Source organism: Aphelocoma coerulescens, chromosome 12 (genome assembly GCF_041296385.1).
Source record: "Aphelocoma coerulescens isolate FSJ_1873_10779 chromosome 12, UR_Acoe_1.0, whole genome shotgun sequence".
NCBI classification, from domain to species: Eukaryota; Metazoa; Chordata; class Aves; order Passeriformes; family Corvidae; genus Aphelocoma; species Aphelocoma coerulescens.
In genome coordinates, this window is record NC_091026.1 from 3,267,512 (window position 1) to 3,284,391 (window position 16,880).

General features: G+C 42.0%; 1 protein-coding gene across 3 annotated transcripts in view; it reads right to left on the bottom strand.

Moving 5' to 3' along the window:
- IARS1 (isoleucyl-tRNA synthetase 1) overlaps positions 1-16,880 on the bottom strand; it is an 89,293-nt gene that overhangs the window by 9,995 nt on the left and 62,418 nt on the right. For all 3 annotated transcript variants that reach the window (XM_069028406.1, XM_069028403.1, XM_069028404.1), the window contains 12 exons: positions 16,182-16,302; positions 12,352-12,443; positions 11,936-12,013; positions 11,429-11,550; positions 8,736-8,838; positions 8,530-8,613; positions 4,475-4,649; positions 3,503-3,606; positions 3,127-3,222; positions 2,149-2,325; positions 1,259-1,370; positions 207-332 (listed from right to left, as the gene is read on the bottom strand). In XM_069028406.1, coding sequence (XP_068884507.1) covers positions 207-332; positions 1,259-1,370; positions 2,149-2,325; positions 3,127-3,222; positions 3,503-3,606; positions 4,475-4,649; positions 8,530-8,613; positions 8,736-8,838; positions 11,429-11,550; positions 11,936-12,013; positions 12,352-12,443; positions 16,182-16,302 — 1,390 coding nt within the window. The remainder of the gene's footprint in view (positions 1-206; positions 333-1,258; positions 1,371-2,148; positions 2,326-3,126; positions 3,223-3,502; positions 3,607-4,474; positions 4,650-8,529; positions 8,614-8,735; positions 8,839-11,428; positions 11,551-11,935; positions 12,014-12,351; positions 12,444-16,181; positions 16,303-16,880) is intronic.

The following is a 16,880-nucleotide window of genomic DNA, read 5'->3' on the forward strand; positions in this document are numbered from 1 at the left end:
GCAGCTTTTGGAAACATGTTGGTGTGACTATAAACACAGCCTCATAAGCTAAGTACTATAAAATGGAGTATTTCCTTACCCATTTTCTTGTCAATTTTCTATAGCTAGCTAGATAGATATAAATTACACAGTAAATAATTATACAGTAAATGACTCCTAGCTGCTGCTAGAAAGACTTTCAATTTTCCTTGTCATACTCCATTTACCTGTGTTTCCATTAAAAACTGTCAGTTTGGAATTTTTAAGACCAAAAATGCAGGAGACAGCATCTACAAGTCCAGTGAAGTTCAAGGTATTATCTCCTTTTGGATTTTCCAGCAGCAACACACCATCTAAAACCAAAATTAAGAAGTTAAAATGCAGTTTGGAAGCAATATCCCAGTTCTAATGATTTTCTAATGACGCTAATTACTTCCAGTGAGTTTCTAAGCCAATTTAAAACTGGCAACACTGCATCTTCCCAAAATTTTTTAGCTGGAAAGAAAACAGAGAAATGGACTGATGTGTACTTCAGATTTATAGTGTACAAGTTCTATCTGCTTTTATGAACAAGGCAGTCCCATTTATATGTCACTGAAGTGTAATCCAGCATTATGTTGGCTAAAAGCTGCCAGACTGTGCCCTCTGAGATGGTCACTAGCTTTGCCAGCTGGATTCATTCACACTCAGGGAGCAGCTCTGTGATCAAGTTCAACAAGGCCCACTTACATCCATATATAAATTGTCAGCACATGCAGGAAAAAATTCCCTAAGTGAATTCAGTTTTCTTTTTTTTTTTAATATATAACTCACCGTTGTAACATCACTGCACTCATGTCCATTGCCCAAGATACAGTCAGGCTATTCTCTGGTTTTAAGTATTCTTTTTATCTCTGTACTTCTTATCTGAGCTTCTCAAACCATCTCCTCCACATCCAGGCCTCACCCACTGCACAGTGCTACAGCAGGAATTATAAATTCTCAGACACATCCCCAAATCCAGAGAGTGCACCCCCCCCCAGAGATGCTCACACACAAACTCTCCCTGGAGCAGGAGTAACAACTCCTGAGCACACCTGAGTGTTTCCCTCAGAAGAAATAATGGACAGGTGTGGCTGTGCTCTGCATAAACTTATTTTCAAGAATTATTTGAAGCTCCTATTGGAAGGGAGGCTGCACCATCTTTCAAATGAATTCAGGCTCCAGCATTCACCACACCTTTTCCAAATTCTTCCATACACCACCCCTGACAAATCAAGCTGGGGATATTAATTCCTACCTTGCTCTGTCCCATTGACACAAACTTTGAGGTTGACGTAGGCACAGGCTGGGCCAACAGACTGACACACCCCCCCTCTGACCAGTGTGATTTCCAGCTCTGATCCCTTCAGCTGGGGAAAGAGAGAGATTACCATTATTTCAATATTGCTTTATTAAACAAACACAGAAAAGTATTTTTCTTCAATGAACAACACTAAGATCTTGCCTTGTTACACTAAACATGATTTACCATAAAATAGGGATTTTTCCCACATCTTCCTTCAGTGACAGTGCTTCAGACACGAATCTGCCTGTACCAGATGTCAGGAAAGCAGGGAAACAGCCTGATTTTTCCAAGTGATGAGCAGTGATGACACTCTCCCAAAATATAATGCCAAAGCAAATCTGAGAGGAACCCTCTTCCAGAGAAATTCAGAGTGTTGACCAGGGCCCTGCTCTCAGGCATTGCCTGGAGAACCCCCTGGATCACAGCTGCCTTGGTACCACCAGGCTTTGAGGATCCCTCCAGGAGGTACCAGTGACGTTTAGCCTCGAAGGACAGTTCTAATACAAAAGTCTATTAGTCTAAAATCAGAGCAACAATATTGTGACTGCTTAAACAATGCACTAATCCAAGTACAAATAACTGTGTATTAGGTTTACACAAGCAACTGCCTCATTTATTTACTCTGGTATCCAAGCAGCTCCATTTTCAAAAACACCAAGCATACAGAACTCAACTATTTTCTGTTATAAACCAAAAAACACTAATACAGAAAGTTTTAAATAGAAAACAGTATCTGCTCTATCCCACAAATAAATATTGACAGGATTATTCTTTAACTGGGGCAATTTATTGGGTTAAAAGCAAATCAGATGAACTATGCAAGCAGTGCTTTTCCTTCTTACTTGGGTTGTTTCCTGGATGAGAACTTCCTTTGAGGTAGGCACCGGGTAAGGCTTCAGGTCTGCCTTTATTGTGGCAAAAATAAACTCGGCGTGTTCCTGGATGATGGTGTCCAGGTACTCCCCCTCGGGCAGGGCCCTGTAGTACACAGTGATCTCATCTGTGGGGACCAGGTTCCTCTGCAGGACACACAGACACACCATTACTGACAGCAGGATCACACGCCAAGAGAGGAATACTTGTTAAGTTAAAAGAAGTACATATTTATCAAGCATTTGTTAGAAGTTTCCTCAGAAGATTTAGAAAAAAACCACCCTTCTGTCAAAACACCAAGAATCTTAAAACATGGGAGTTCAGGCAAGGTTTAGTATTTTGATATTCATTATAGCAAAAATAAATTACGGCCTTATGGCATTACAGAACTAAATTTAAATCATCCACTAACACATGGGAGAGTTTTCATGGCCACATTTCTTCCTGGTTGTATTTTATACAGGAATAAATCTATGTAAGTTTCATATATGTAAAAAAGTTAAAAGATATAAATCTACATTGGTGTGTATATATTTTATTTTTAAAAAAGAAAAGTTCTACATAGGTGTGTGCATATATACACACATCTATAAAATCTAAAAAGGATTTTTTAAAATATATAAAATATAAAAAATAGCTATTTTGGTAACAATTTGTAAATTTTCAGTCTTATGCTGAAGAAAGGTCCTTTCCAACCCAGACTTTTCTATCAATATATGATTTCTGCAGCCTTAACTGCACAGATATCTTTTCCAAAATTACACGTCCCACAGAAATTTTCTCTACACGTCCTTTAGAGCTCCTGCAAGGGAATCCAACCAGAAAGTCATACACGAGGAAATGATACAGGGCTTTATGTTTAATTAAAAATGCAGTTGCTGCTGCATATTGCCCAGATTGCTGAAAAGGAAATCACAATGTCTTGTCCCAAAGCGCTGATTCCTCACCTTCTTGCGCAGCTTCTGGATGCGATTGATCACTTCCCGGGCAACTCCCTCATCCACCATGGACTGGTCTGGGGTCACATCCAGCAGCACCAAAACCTGAGCAAATGCACAGAACACCAGTGAACAGGTGACAAACTGGAAACAAGGTGGAAGTTAACACTCTCAGGAGCTCAGGATGCTTTTCAGAGAGCTCCTCATGTAAAAAATACGACGGTGGAGAGAGTATTGAACAGCTGCAGGATTCACACACTCCTGGGACATGCTGAACTACCTGAACTAACAAACCCAAGCCAGCTTTCACCCCACCATTCTGCTATTGCTTCCAAAGGAACTCTTCCCTTAATCAAAGAAACAAAAGAAATAACCAGTAAAATACCTGAGCATCGGAGTGTGCCTCAAACTGGGCAGATCCCTCTGTCATCTGATACATGAGGCGGAGATCTTCCCCATGGAGTTCGTGTCCTTCCACAACAATGGTGCCTGCAGGGTTGGCAGATGGAGAGCATCCCTTACCATCCAAGTAAAAACCCCGATTTTAAATTCAGAAAGCTTTAACCAAGTATCAGACTTCAAACATGTGCAATGCATACATTGGCAAGGCAGCCAAACAGCAGTGAAGCACTAGTGAGCAGCACTGAGTTATCCCACATTCCCATTTTTCACACAAGCACTTCTCCAGGCAGCAGAAATCACTAAAATACAGGCACTTCAGCAACTGTTTGTGTGGAACCATCTGAATGGAATAAAACTTAAAAATAACCTGTATACTCCACCAACTCCAAATTTCCATTTAAGCAGTTCCCTAACAGATATAGCTGCAAAATTCACACCCGCTTGTAACTCTGGAACTGAAGGAATGCTTTTAGAATAAAAGCTACTGCACAAATACTCAGTTCCAATCTGATTCAGTCTCACAGAAAGCTTATTCTCTGCTTCATCTTGGCCTTACAGTAGCACTTAGAAATCACAGAACATCCTGAGGGGGAAGGGACCCACAGGGATCACTGGGACCAACTCCTACCCAGACACCCCAACAATCCCACCCTGTGCATCCCTGAGAGAGTTGTCCAAATGCTCCTGGAGGTCAGTGCTCAACACCCTTTGGGGAAAGAACCTTTTCCTAATATCCACCTTAAACCTCCTCTGACAGGAAGAAATAGTTTAAGAAGAGAACAGTTTAAGATCAGTGTGCATGGCCAATTCTAAACTACTGCCAGAAAAATAATAAATCCAGATTTTTCCCTCATAACAGCTGAAGAGGGACAGTAAGAGGGAAGTAGACCTTCAGCTCCCCTAAGCCCACAGAAGGATACCCTGCCATCCTTGAGGGGTTTGTCCCACTACAGACCTGTCTCCTGGAATCTCTCCAGCTGCTCGCTGCTCAGCTCTTTGATGGCAGCCATGACGGGCTTGAAGGCCCCCTTGAGGCGGCGGCCCAGCACGGTGTGCTCGGGCTCGGCCCGCAGCCGCACCCCGTACTTGCCCTTGTCCGCAGACAGCGTCACCGCCCGCACGTTCAGCTCCTGCGGGAACAGAGACACGGAACACGAGCTGAACACCAGCCAGGGCCGGCACACAGCAGGGCCACAGCGCCAGGGAAGTGTAAAGGGGCAAGTTTTGTATGGGCTTGTCTCTATGGACCGAGTCACTGGCCAACACTGGGAGAGCAAACGAACCCAAGCCTGAACCCAACTTCAGCAGCAGACCCCATCCCCACCCTCAGCCTCCAGGAAGCAGGTCTCTGTTATCAGACAGCTCTCACCTCAAATCAGCCCCCTAGCCAACAGCCCTTTTTATATCCCCCTCCCAACTGCCTGAAGAGCTAAACCCATTCCCTCTGTGTGCAGTGGCTGGAGCCAATGGCCTGGCAGAGCTCAGGAGGGAAATTCTGCTGAAACTGTCCTCTCAGTACACATTGAGCCAGGAAACCATAACCAAACATTTAATGGTTGAGGTTGTACAAAACAACCTCATTTTGTCTCCTTTCCTTTACCTGTTCATTCCAGCTCCCCACTGCACAGAAAGCCACTCTGCTCAGAAAAGCTTCTGGCTGTGCCCAGCAGAAGAAAACAGCTTTATAAAAAAAAAAAACAGCTTTATAAAACCTGCATGGACTTCAGGAGGGGTCCCAGACACTGCAGGAGTGTGTGTGCCCATCTTTCTGAGTTACATGTGCAGTTCTTGTCCCCATATCTGAAGGGAACATAGTGGTGCTGTGGGAAGTTTGGCACAGCAACTGATTGAGATGACAACATTGTTTTCATATGAGGAAAAACCAAGGCTGGAACACTTTGGCGAGAAGAAAGCTGAAGGGGTTTATTACTGGGGTTGGAAAACGTGAGGCACAGACCTGCATTTACATTTCACTGTAATCCAGGCCAGGCAGGCCAATACTTGAAGCATTTGGTGTTTAATGTCCACTGGATGGTGGTCCCCATCACCACCCTACAGCATCACCAGGTGCACTTGGCAAACAAGCTACTCCAAGGCATTGAGGAAGCAGAAGTAAATGGCAGCACCAGCATGACAGGACTAGCAAGTAGCCAAACATTTGGATTGAGAAATGATGCTTAAATACAACCTCTGAGCTGCAGCCTAATTCCCTAGGAAGTCCTACTGACATGAGGAGCCAAGAACACAACTGAATCTAATTTTATTTAATACATCTTTTAGGAAATCTAATGAAAATTACGCACTTCAGAAATTCGGTTTCAATGGGGTGCTGCTGGAAATGAGCCCATGAGTTGTAAATGACAACCTCGTGGGGGAAAAGAAATAATAATCCAAAAAATAGCACAAATTGAAAGATGACTTTGGGCCTGATTAGATAAATCACAGAGAAGCCAACTCCATCAGGACAAGTTTTCTATACTAATTAGATTAGGAAATCATTCTTTTGTACACATTATCCATTTAAAAACCCAGAATGAGTCTTAGAAAAACAGGCAAATCTGTATCTCAGGTCTGTTTATGTCAGTCTCAGTGCTTTGACTTCAAATAATTCTTAATTTTATCTTCCTAATTACTCAAAATTAGTTCCTTAACACATCTTTCAAGTCTCATGTGGACACACTGAGGCAACCAGCCCTTCCCATGACCAGCTGGAAGAGCTGTACATGGAATGACTGAACATACAAGAGCCTTTTGCTGGTGCCACGTGCCCCAGCAATGCCCAGTCTTCAGAACAGAGACAGAGAATGTCAGAAATGCTGTGCTTCAGCTGGGCTGGGCTCTCTAAGCAGGCAGCCTAAAAAGGAAAATAAGTATTCATTATGTAATAGTTTAAGAAATGAAACACTGCAGGGCCCCCCAGCCACAGCTCCCGTGTCAGATAATTCAGCCCTGTCACAGGCTCAGCCGCTGGGTTTGATGGAGAAGTCAATTTTCTCTGTTTTACAGCAGCCCTGCACAGGGCTGGGGGTTGGAAGGAATACAAAAGTTGGATGGAAACAAGATTCTGACTGTGCACAGAGTCAAATTTACTCAGATAAAACCTTTCCCTGGAAGCAGCAGGGAAGAGAAGTCCTGACCCAGGCTTGTAAAAGGCATCAAATAGAAATGAATAAAATGCAACAGTGTCCAGTTGCTAAAAGCCTTCTGGGTTTATTTCATTTTGTGAGCTTGGCTATTTTTGCATGACAACTCTATAATCTGGGGAGTTCTAATATTAAAATCCATTTATTTAAATGACTTGCTGTGTTCTGAAGATGAGAGAACAGCACTGCAGATCAAAGACTACAGCTCCTTCTGCAAAAGCAATGAATGAAATTTCTGAAGAATTGACAAGTATATTTTCCCAATTCTTTTGTCAGCAACTACACGAAATTAAATGGTGTAATTCTCCTTACCCATTACCTCTGGCATCTGCAAATTTACTCCTGGCAATCACTGAAGGTTCCAAAGCTCTGAATAGGCAGGAGGTTGATGAACAAAGCTACAAATGCAGCCCAAGCAATGCTGCCCAGCCTGCCTGTAATCACTGACCTCTTTAGCTCTGCACCATCCAGTAAACAACAGGATTGATTGCCATGCAGTACAATAAAACACACACTCAGCTCCAGCAGCAGCTTGTTGAATTTTAAGACACATAATAAAACCAGGACAATAGACAGTACTTTGTGTTTGTGCTTCCACAAAGGCATCTGAGTTTGTTGTAACTCATCTCTCCAGAAGAGACCCCTTTGTCTGCAGTAGCAGAGGAATACAAATCAAAACACACTAATGTACAATCCAATTATGTAATAGTTTACAAATGGTTAGCTTCTTCTGTTACCTTTCATTAGCTGTAGAAGCTGACAACAAATTTTGGCAACTACCCTTCCGGAAGTAATTTGAGGAAGCAAACCTTATCTCCCTTAAAACTGGATTCTCTAGAATCCACAAATCCACTTTTCAGATCCAAAAAATGGGACAGACACTAGCCTAAATTTCACAAAATTCTGCTGTTGAAGAGACCCAGATATTGAAATTACTATGATTAATAATAACAGCAATTCTGAAGCGAGGGATCATAACTGCCAAGTCTAAGAGCAATAATCAATAAGTTAACATGACAGAAAAGCTTTACAGTCCCACTTGCAAATCAATTACTGTTTTTTAATTAAAAACTCCTCTAGTGAACAATTCTTAAGCATTTAACTCCCACAGTAACTAAAAGCAAGCAGCACACAGCACTGATGCAGAGGTCCTGTGCACTGAGCTGTGACTTCCTGAGCCAGTGCTCATTCCCCCAGCAGAATTTTTAGAGACTTTCCATAGATGTGTGTTTATGCTTGGGGAAAGCTGGTGTTGCTGGAATTATATGTAACAGAAGGTCTTCCTCTGCTTCATCTCCTAAATCCCCTGACTGACATGGCTGCCCTCACCAGGACAAGTGAGGTGAGCTGATCCCTCCTTGGGAAGATGCACATTTTTGGTCTCTCTCAAGGTAAAGCAGCTGATCTTGACAATGGCAACTTCAACCACAACATGACAGCATATTTTAAGCACGTGAGCAGATCTGTTGTTACAGATACCTCACTGAAGGGAAGAAAGAATCCTCAACCTGCAAGAACAGGCACAGGATAAGGGCCATACCATTTCTGCACAAGGAAAAAACCCCTCAGATCCTGTACTGCCAGGGCTTAGTGGGAACAGAATAAGAATTGTATGTCACTGATCCTTGAAGATGGTTTCTGAGAATGCAAAATGGTCAGATTCCAACAGCCTCTCAGTCCCATGTGGTCAGTTTGCAGGATTAAGTATTTCTCTACACTAAACTGACTTTGGCACATCACCCACTGATAGCCCCTTTCATTACAGCTCCCCTGGAAATTCATTTACCTCTGAGTTGTTAATATCATCAACAGGGATGGTTGTTCAGCTAACCAACAGACACAATCCACTTAAACATCATGTTCTTACCTCGAGTACGTACTTCTCTAAAGACCTGATGCTTTCCAGAGCCTCTGGATCCTGGTGGATAATTACTACTTCTTTCAAAGGATACTGGGGGGGAAAAAAAACCCAACAAAACAGAAACTTAACTATTCAGTTTCCCCAGGTTTCTCCCAAAGTTTAAAACTGTTCCACATTCCCAAGGTATGACAGGAGATGTGAGGAGTTCTAACCTTGACTGGGATGGTTTTTCTGTCTCTGATCACTCGTCCCAGCTCAATCACAGACTGCAAACAAGAAACGGCACTTTCGATTTTTTTGTCGATGAGATCCTCCCTAGATTAGAAAGGAAACATTATAAATGCTTCATTTTCATCACATTTCTTTGAACAGATTGAAAACATTTTACCCCCTTCTCTGACATTTCCTGCAACAGACTCAATTATGCCCTGGTTGGGGCAATTAAAGAAATGAACAAATAGGCCTTTCCTCGCTCTTTGTGGAGAAGATGAGGAGGAAATAACTTGCTGGAAACAAATAGCAGAGCTATTTTTACATCTTTTGTTAGCACCTCTCACAAGGTGGAGAGGATTGAGTCATACAACCTATTCTAGTAATAGCCAATAAAAAGTACAATTTACATTAATAATATCATAAGAAGATGCAGGAAGATATTATAAATAGGGTACTTATAACAACAATGAATTCCCTGTAACAATTCACTGGATCTCAATTTATCATCTTTTCCAGAAATTGCAGATATTTGAGCTTGATGTTTTAGAGTTTTATCATCTTTCCTGGCTTAATAATTTTAACACCCTTCCATTTTGAGGCAAGGCAGGGTTGGGGTTTTTTTTTTTTGCCTTTTGGGGTTTTTTTTTGGGGGGGGTGGAGTGGGTATAGAATTGGGATTGATTTTGGGTTGGTTTTTCTTTTGAGTGAGCTGACATTTACATCTTATTTCAAATGTACAAGCAGTGAAATGTTCTGAAAATGTGGTTTTGCTGATTTTTTGAATAGATGCACTCATCGGGCAGCTCCTTTAAAACCACTCAAGTATCAAAGCAAGAGCAGAGGTACTGGTTAAAAGACAAAGATGAATAAAACGAAATGAACACAGATACTTGCTGTAATCTAAGGAGCAAAAGTAGTGGGATGAAAACCACAACTCCAGTAAGGACTGGCCAGAAAAACAGAGCTGGCAAAGCAAAACTTACAACTGAAATATCTGCTTCATTAGGGCTTTGAGATGGTACTACCTATTTTGAAGCTTTTGTTCTTCCAAAAGCCAGTGCTTCAGGATGATCCTCCAACAACTTGGAAATTAAAAGATGGAAGATTTTGCTCCCAGAAAGCTTCATACAGGATTATGTGGCAGTATTTCAATATTACTTGCCATCACTGAACAACACTGCAGAGCCACAACATGACAGTATTTTTCACAGACTGAATGCAAATCCACAAAATTTAATGCAACCCATCTGTTCAGATACAGAGCAACCAAGCACGACCTCAGTGGGGTTTTAACACGGGTGCTGAGTCAAGCTCAGCTGTGGAAGTGGCCAAGTCCCTCAGCTTTAGCTGCACTCACCCTTCTGGTGAAGTGGTATTTTCTGTAACTGCATCCAAAAATCTCTATTACTATTATTTGACAATATTGTCCTCATGCTGAATCAGAAAACTTTCAAAGTAAATGCAATGATGTGCTTTGAAACTCAAACTCCAATGATAATCTGGATTTGAAAGGTGTTTTTTTATGGGACAAGGGAACAACTGATACACAGGGGATCCAATAAATTCCACAAACTAGTAACAGACAAAAACCCAAACCAAATGCACTACAGAGGAAAGTGGTGCAAGCCTCAAATACATCCCACATCTGCATGATGCAGCAGCAAGTCAGCACTAACTGCAGTGAAGAGTGACTAAGCCACTTTTAAATGCTCGTGCTAAGCCCATGCCTGAACTGAGTTCCTGCAAACAGCTCCCCATGCTTCCCTTACTCCCTCCTACAGGAGCCCAAACCTATTCCTGGCAGCTCCCTGACAAGGGTGGCACTCCTTGATTACATATTCTTCACAGCACTTGCCCAGGGAACAGAAAATCAGCACCATCATTATGTCAATCTCCAGCTCCCTGTTGCAGTAACTCTCACTATTAAAGCTCTCACAAAGACCATACACCCTCCTCGAAGGATGCAGCAGCCATAAAAAGATACACCATTAGAGAAGGTTTGAATTTTTTGACTGTAAAGCATCAAGGTCAGGTCCCCTGTCCTTGAGGGTTTTCACACTGAGCTGCAAAGCTGAAGGGAAGTTTTTTTCTCATATTTTCAGGGACCAAGAGCAGACACTGCTGCAGGAACTAACTTAATCCACTGCAATACCAGTGATCTCTCTGATCCTTTAGGGCACAGTTAGGCACCACAGCTTTGAGTCAACACAGTCTGAGGTGTAAAAAAGGATATTCCTGCCCACCATAAGAAAATATTATGAATTTGGAACATTCATTCCTCCTAATTGCTTTCCTTCCTATCTCCAGTCCTTGAAGGTAACACAAATCCACTACCTAAATGTGGAGGGAAAAGAAAATTCCCAGCTAAAATTGAGGGTGGAGTGTGAAGTGTACTGCAAGTGAAATGTTCTACAGCAAAGAGACTAAAATTCACCACATCTTAATCAAAATATCAACATCCTGTGCCCACAGAAAAGAACATGTTCACTAGCACCCTGAAGTTTTTTCAGAGGCAGAGGAGTATTTACATTATTGAAGAAGTTTGTTTTCTTGTTATGCAGTTTTAAACACAAGTGAGGGAGCACTGTTCTGTGAAATCAAACAAAAACAAACCCTCAAACCCCAAAAATGAACAAAAATCCCCCAACAACCAACCAAACCCCCATTCTGCCACCTAAGAGCTGCCTCTTACCTGACTTGGGGGAGCATGAGGTAGTGGATGCTCTCAGTGTTCTTTTCCTGAACCGAAGCTGGATCAATGAGTGTTTTCAGATTCTGGTACATCAGCTCAGTGATAAATGGAGTATATGGTGCCTGTAATGTTGTATTCAATCACCAGCTTTCCTTTATTGCTTGTACATTATGAATCAGTAATACCATGAATTACATAAGGACAGTTCAGCAAAAACAATGCTTACACGGTGTCTGCAACTGGGATGTTATTCAAAATGCAGACTGAAATAAATAAAGGAATTCATGCTACTTATTTACCTCCTTCCCAATATTTAAATGTTATTTTTGGGAATCAGGGAAGAGATTATAATGTGTCCTTATCAATCAGATGATACAGGCCTTCTTTTTACTACCACGGGGTAGATAAGCAAATAAAAGGGAGAGATGGAAAATGAACTGTGCTACACAAAGATGCTTTTACATTAACTGCATTGAAGTGTTATTGAGTGAGGTATAATTCCCTTACCATGAGTCTGCACATGGAGAACAAGACACTAAACAAAGTTTCCAAGGCCATAATGCAGTCCTCAGTCCCATTCTCACCCTAAGTGAAGAATTCATCAAGAAAAAAAGCAGTTTCAGGATCAGGAAGTGCACTTCAATGGGCTTCAAAAGTTTCCTATGTTAATGCAATACACTTGTTTTCCAAACTGTAACCACTTTGCTCAATTCCAACCAGCAAGTCCAAAAGAATTATTGGGCATTTTGGTTGGTTTTTCCCACAAAACAGAGAGGAGAGAAAACAGTTAACTTTTGTGCCACTCTCAGGCACAAAGTGACAGCATTTAAAGCCAAGATCTTGTACGGAGCTGCCATGAATCCCATTACCAGGGACTGCCAGGACGTTGTTGCCAGAGCAGGGCTGCAGCAGCTGATCCCTACCTTGAGCCTCCTGCGGTTCATTCTGACGTACCAGTTGGTCAGAACATCCACAAACTTCACCAGCCGAGGCACCACCGTGTACAGCCTGTAAGCTGCAAGGGAAAATGGCTCCTGCAGTTCAAATCTGCCCTCTGCAAGCTCCTCACTTAGAAACCACATCATCATTTGCAGTCCTGGTGTTAAACACAGCACTGGAGCAGCAGCAAGCTCCAAAAAGTGACTAAAATATTGATCATGTTTTGATCATGGATTTTGAATATGCATGGCATCATTCTCATACTCAAGACAAACACAGCCCCCCCAAATTGCTTCCTTAATCCCACACAAACTGACACTATGGGAGTCTTATGCTTTTATCTGACTGGTAAAGAGGATAGTGGATAAGAAACTATTAATGGCAGGGGATTGGGCAAATCCTCCATTTGCACATGCTGCAAATGCAGCCAAGGTGCTGAAAGCTGAACAGAAATTATTGCAGAACCAGAAAATACAATTTTCTTAATTACTGCCAACGCTTCCTCCTTTTGCTCAGCAGATTTAAAATGAGACACCTACTTCAACCAAGCCTCCCCCAATTAATTACAGTTTCACTATTTTTCTAAGTAACAGGGTAAGCTAAAATGCGAAGTAGCAGCAAGGCTGATGAGGTAAGAAATAAACAGAGCTGTATTTTCAAGTTCTGTGTAACTGAAATCATGGAAAGCTGCCAGCACCAAGGTCATCACCAGCATCACTACGAAACAGGGAAACAAATTTCAGCTGTTCCTGAGAAAAACTGGGGGGGCAGGGGAGGATGGACCTTACATAGGACTCAATTTTCTAAGGAACAACTTGTATTTAGCTTCTCTAAAAGCCAAGAGCTTCTTGATCTCCATTCTGAATCAGTTTCATTAATCAAGCAGCTACTGAGTAAAATGGATCTTGGCTTTAAAAGCTCCACCACACTTTTCACTGTGTTTTGTAAAACAGAAGTGTTTTTAAAGGCAGAGAACTGGGATTTAAACCTACAAAGGAAATGCCCAGAAGATTCACACCATGGTGGGGAAGACATTATTTAGGGAGGAATTTGTGTTCCTATAAAATCCTAGCCTCTCCTCTAGCTGTGCATTATTAAGAGACCCATTATAAACAAATTTTTAAATAATCAAAAATCCCACCCTTCAGGGATAGCGTATCTTTATAACAAGAAATACAGTATTAGCCTGGAAAAATGCATTTCTCTTCTCAATAGCTGTAACCAAATTGTGCAATCTGCTTTTTTGTGACTCAGGAAAAAGCCATGGATGTACATGGAGACACTACACACTTCTTTTAATTACAGTCATCACAAGAAATGATGTTTTACTAAAATAAGTCCTTGTATGGGGCACTTTAGTAGAAAATAAAAAGCCTAATAAGGCTTATTGATTTTTAATGCAGAATTTTAACACCCCTGAAAGACATCACGTTTCAACACATGTAACTTGTGCTATTTTCCATGAATATTGCGAATGGGGCTGGGCCTCCTCTTCTTCAGCTGCACCCACTCCTGGAAGGCAAAGCTCCCCCCATCCAGGACCAGCAGAAGGCTGTTCCCCCTCTCTGGAGTTTTTCCAGGCTCTCTCAAGCACCCCAGAGTTGGAGGGGGCACAGGTTCATCTCCTCCCCCTCAGCCTATTCAGGTGAGGTCAATCCCACACTGACCCCCACTCCCACACTGCTGCCTCTCCAAGTGCCAGGAGAAACTGGAGCAGAATTAACATAAGTTGGACTTAATGGAAACATTTTTCCAGAGGCAGGAGATCAGTGTAAAATTCAGCTCCACTCTAAAAGACACTGGATGAAATGGAAGAAGCAGAGCCCAGCTGCAGCATTTCCCTGGTCAGTGGGGTCTCCTCAGCACTGCCAGTTTCAAACATGTGTGTTCTTACACCCCATCACCTCCAGCTGCAGGAATTTATATTTATCACCTTTATCAAGCATTTGACGTTATAAGTCACCATTATAATCTTCCCTTGTCTCATCCTGACATTTTTCCTACTTGAAGTGATACAAAGTAGAAAATCTTAAAAAAAAAAAATCCCCAAACAGGTTTGTAAAAGAGATTAGCACCAAGAGTATCATGTCACAGTACACAAATTCACTGCATCTCATTAAGATCTGCCTGACTGAACCCAGAGTTTATGCAGAAAAATAAACTGAAAAATTCAGTTTATTAATCCCCTCCAAATGAGACTGCCACTCATTTGATGAGCACAGGATGTTATCTTCATCTGCCACAAGACAACAGCATTTCATACCAACACTGCTGCCTTGGAAGCCTTTACACTGTCATTTTCCAACAGGAACTCTCTTCTCCTGCTTGGAAGGATCTTCTTACTTTGTAAAGATGGTCACTGACACATCCCTTTTTGTCAGCTTCATCTTCCTCTCAGAAATGCAGAGCAGAGAATTCAAGTTTCTACCCTCAAATTCACCTTCCAACAAATAATTCTGTTTAAACCATGCACTGGTCCAAGATCCCAGGTTCACAAACTCACAAATTAATTTTCTGCTGTCCCTCAGAGTATTTTCCTCTTTACATGCAGGACATAAACTTGCCCAGGCTCTGCTGATTTCTGCTTGGCAACACATGAAACTCGACACAAACCACCATCAAATTTCAAGGATAACAACTTGCAGGAAGAAGCCACATTTTCATCAATGAGAGCCAGCTTTTATCATATCCCTGGGTTGGGTAGCTTGAGGATTCCTTTTTCCTTTAATGAAATGTTCTTAGAGGAGCTCACATGAATTTTGCTCGTACCAAATGACCTGATTCATCTACCACAGCAGGATAAACTCACTGGACTGGTCTTGGTGACAGTGACCATCACATCAGTCAGAGGGGGGAAAGCAAGAGATGAGTGCAGGACTGTCCTGTGACCTCATGAGCTCACATCTGGCCTTTAGCTCTTTCCTTATTATCTATTATCCCACTTAACACCCTCCTTCCCAAGCCCAAGGCTTCTAAAAATTCTTCTGAGGGCAGCTTAAGACCACAGGCATGAGGGGGTTATTTGTTTATTCATGAACAGGAATGACAACGGCCAAAGCCACCTTCTTTCCAGTATCTGGGCTTCCAGTGCCCTCAAATGCACCAAAACCTCTTCAAATCCCACTGTGACTTTATTTGCAAGTTTATCAACTACTTCAGGGGGTTCTTGCAGCATCTCCTCTTTGCAATTAAGTGCCCCAATGTACTGTGAGCATCACGAGGTATGGGATGATAAAAAGACAACAAGCAGGAAGAAAAAACCTGGACAATACCTTCTTACAGCTATACCATATCCTAATACCATCCACCCTGCTGCACACACTCCCACAGTATGATTCCAAAGAAACCCTCTCCATGGAACCACACCAGGGAAAAATTTATTGCCAGGGCTCATGTACCTCTCAAAGTTATTTTATTCAGCTGACTTGAGCACTGCCCATTTTATCCCTTTTTTACAGCTTCTCCAAATTCTATTTGGCTTTCTTTTCACTGCTGTCTTTCAGAGACTATTATAATATTATTAATTGCTCCAAGCACTGCAGCAGACGTTGTTACAGCAACAAGCTCCATCACTGAGCTCACAGGATTAGCTGTGACAAAAAAAGCCTCATCACTTTTTGAAATCTCATGAACAAGCATAGCAAAATCTGACTTAACATCCATGAAAGCAGCATTCCATGGATTATGGTAGCTGGTTAAAGATTTCCTTCCTTTTATCAAAGCCTTTCATGGAATTTGGGAATCTCTGCATGGACAGGCAAGTTCTGCAATCAAACATGAAACACCCCCAGATCCCCTGAGCAAAAATGCATACCTGCCATTTCAGCTTTGAAGAACTGGATGAGGGATTGGGTGAAAGAAAGAATCCATTTATCCATGATGTTATTGCTCTCCTTAACTGTGTTCTCATTGTAAAGGAATTCTCTTCCTTCATCCTATCATAAAAACACAAAGCACATTTCCAAGTCATCAGGGTATATAATCAAACCTCTGTATCCAATTACCTGTCAGCCACCTCTGTTTTGGCATCTTCCCTGAGTTACACTGGTTTGCTACCAGCAAACATTAAATTCCAGACACAGGTAGGTAAGAGAGAGAGCTATGGAAAACCTGCCTCCCACTGCTGCCACACCACAACTTTTAACTGCCAGTGAGGCCAGTGATTTGGGCCTGTTAAAGCAGATAAAAAGCAGTGCCAGTCCTCCTTTCTCTGTGTGCAGGGTGAGCCCCAGCCTCCAAACACAGGGTAGGATCCTTGAATCTACACAACTCCTTCATCCAGGAGGATCTGAGGCATTTCTAAGGAATTTACTATGCAGATGGATCCTATTGGGGGAGCAGGCCTAGAAGCAAGACCATTACTTTTTTAAGAACATGTGACAATTCCAACACATTAAAACATAGATTAACGTAGCAACCTGAAAAACCAGGTGGAATTTTTAGCATCCAAGATGCACAGAGTGCATTTTTGCTGCTTTCCAGAGCACTGATGTTTGCAGCCATCTGAGAAATG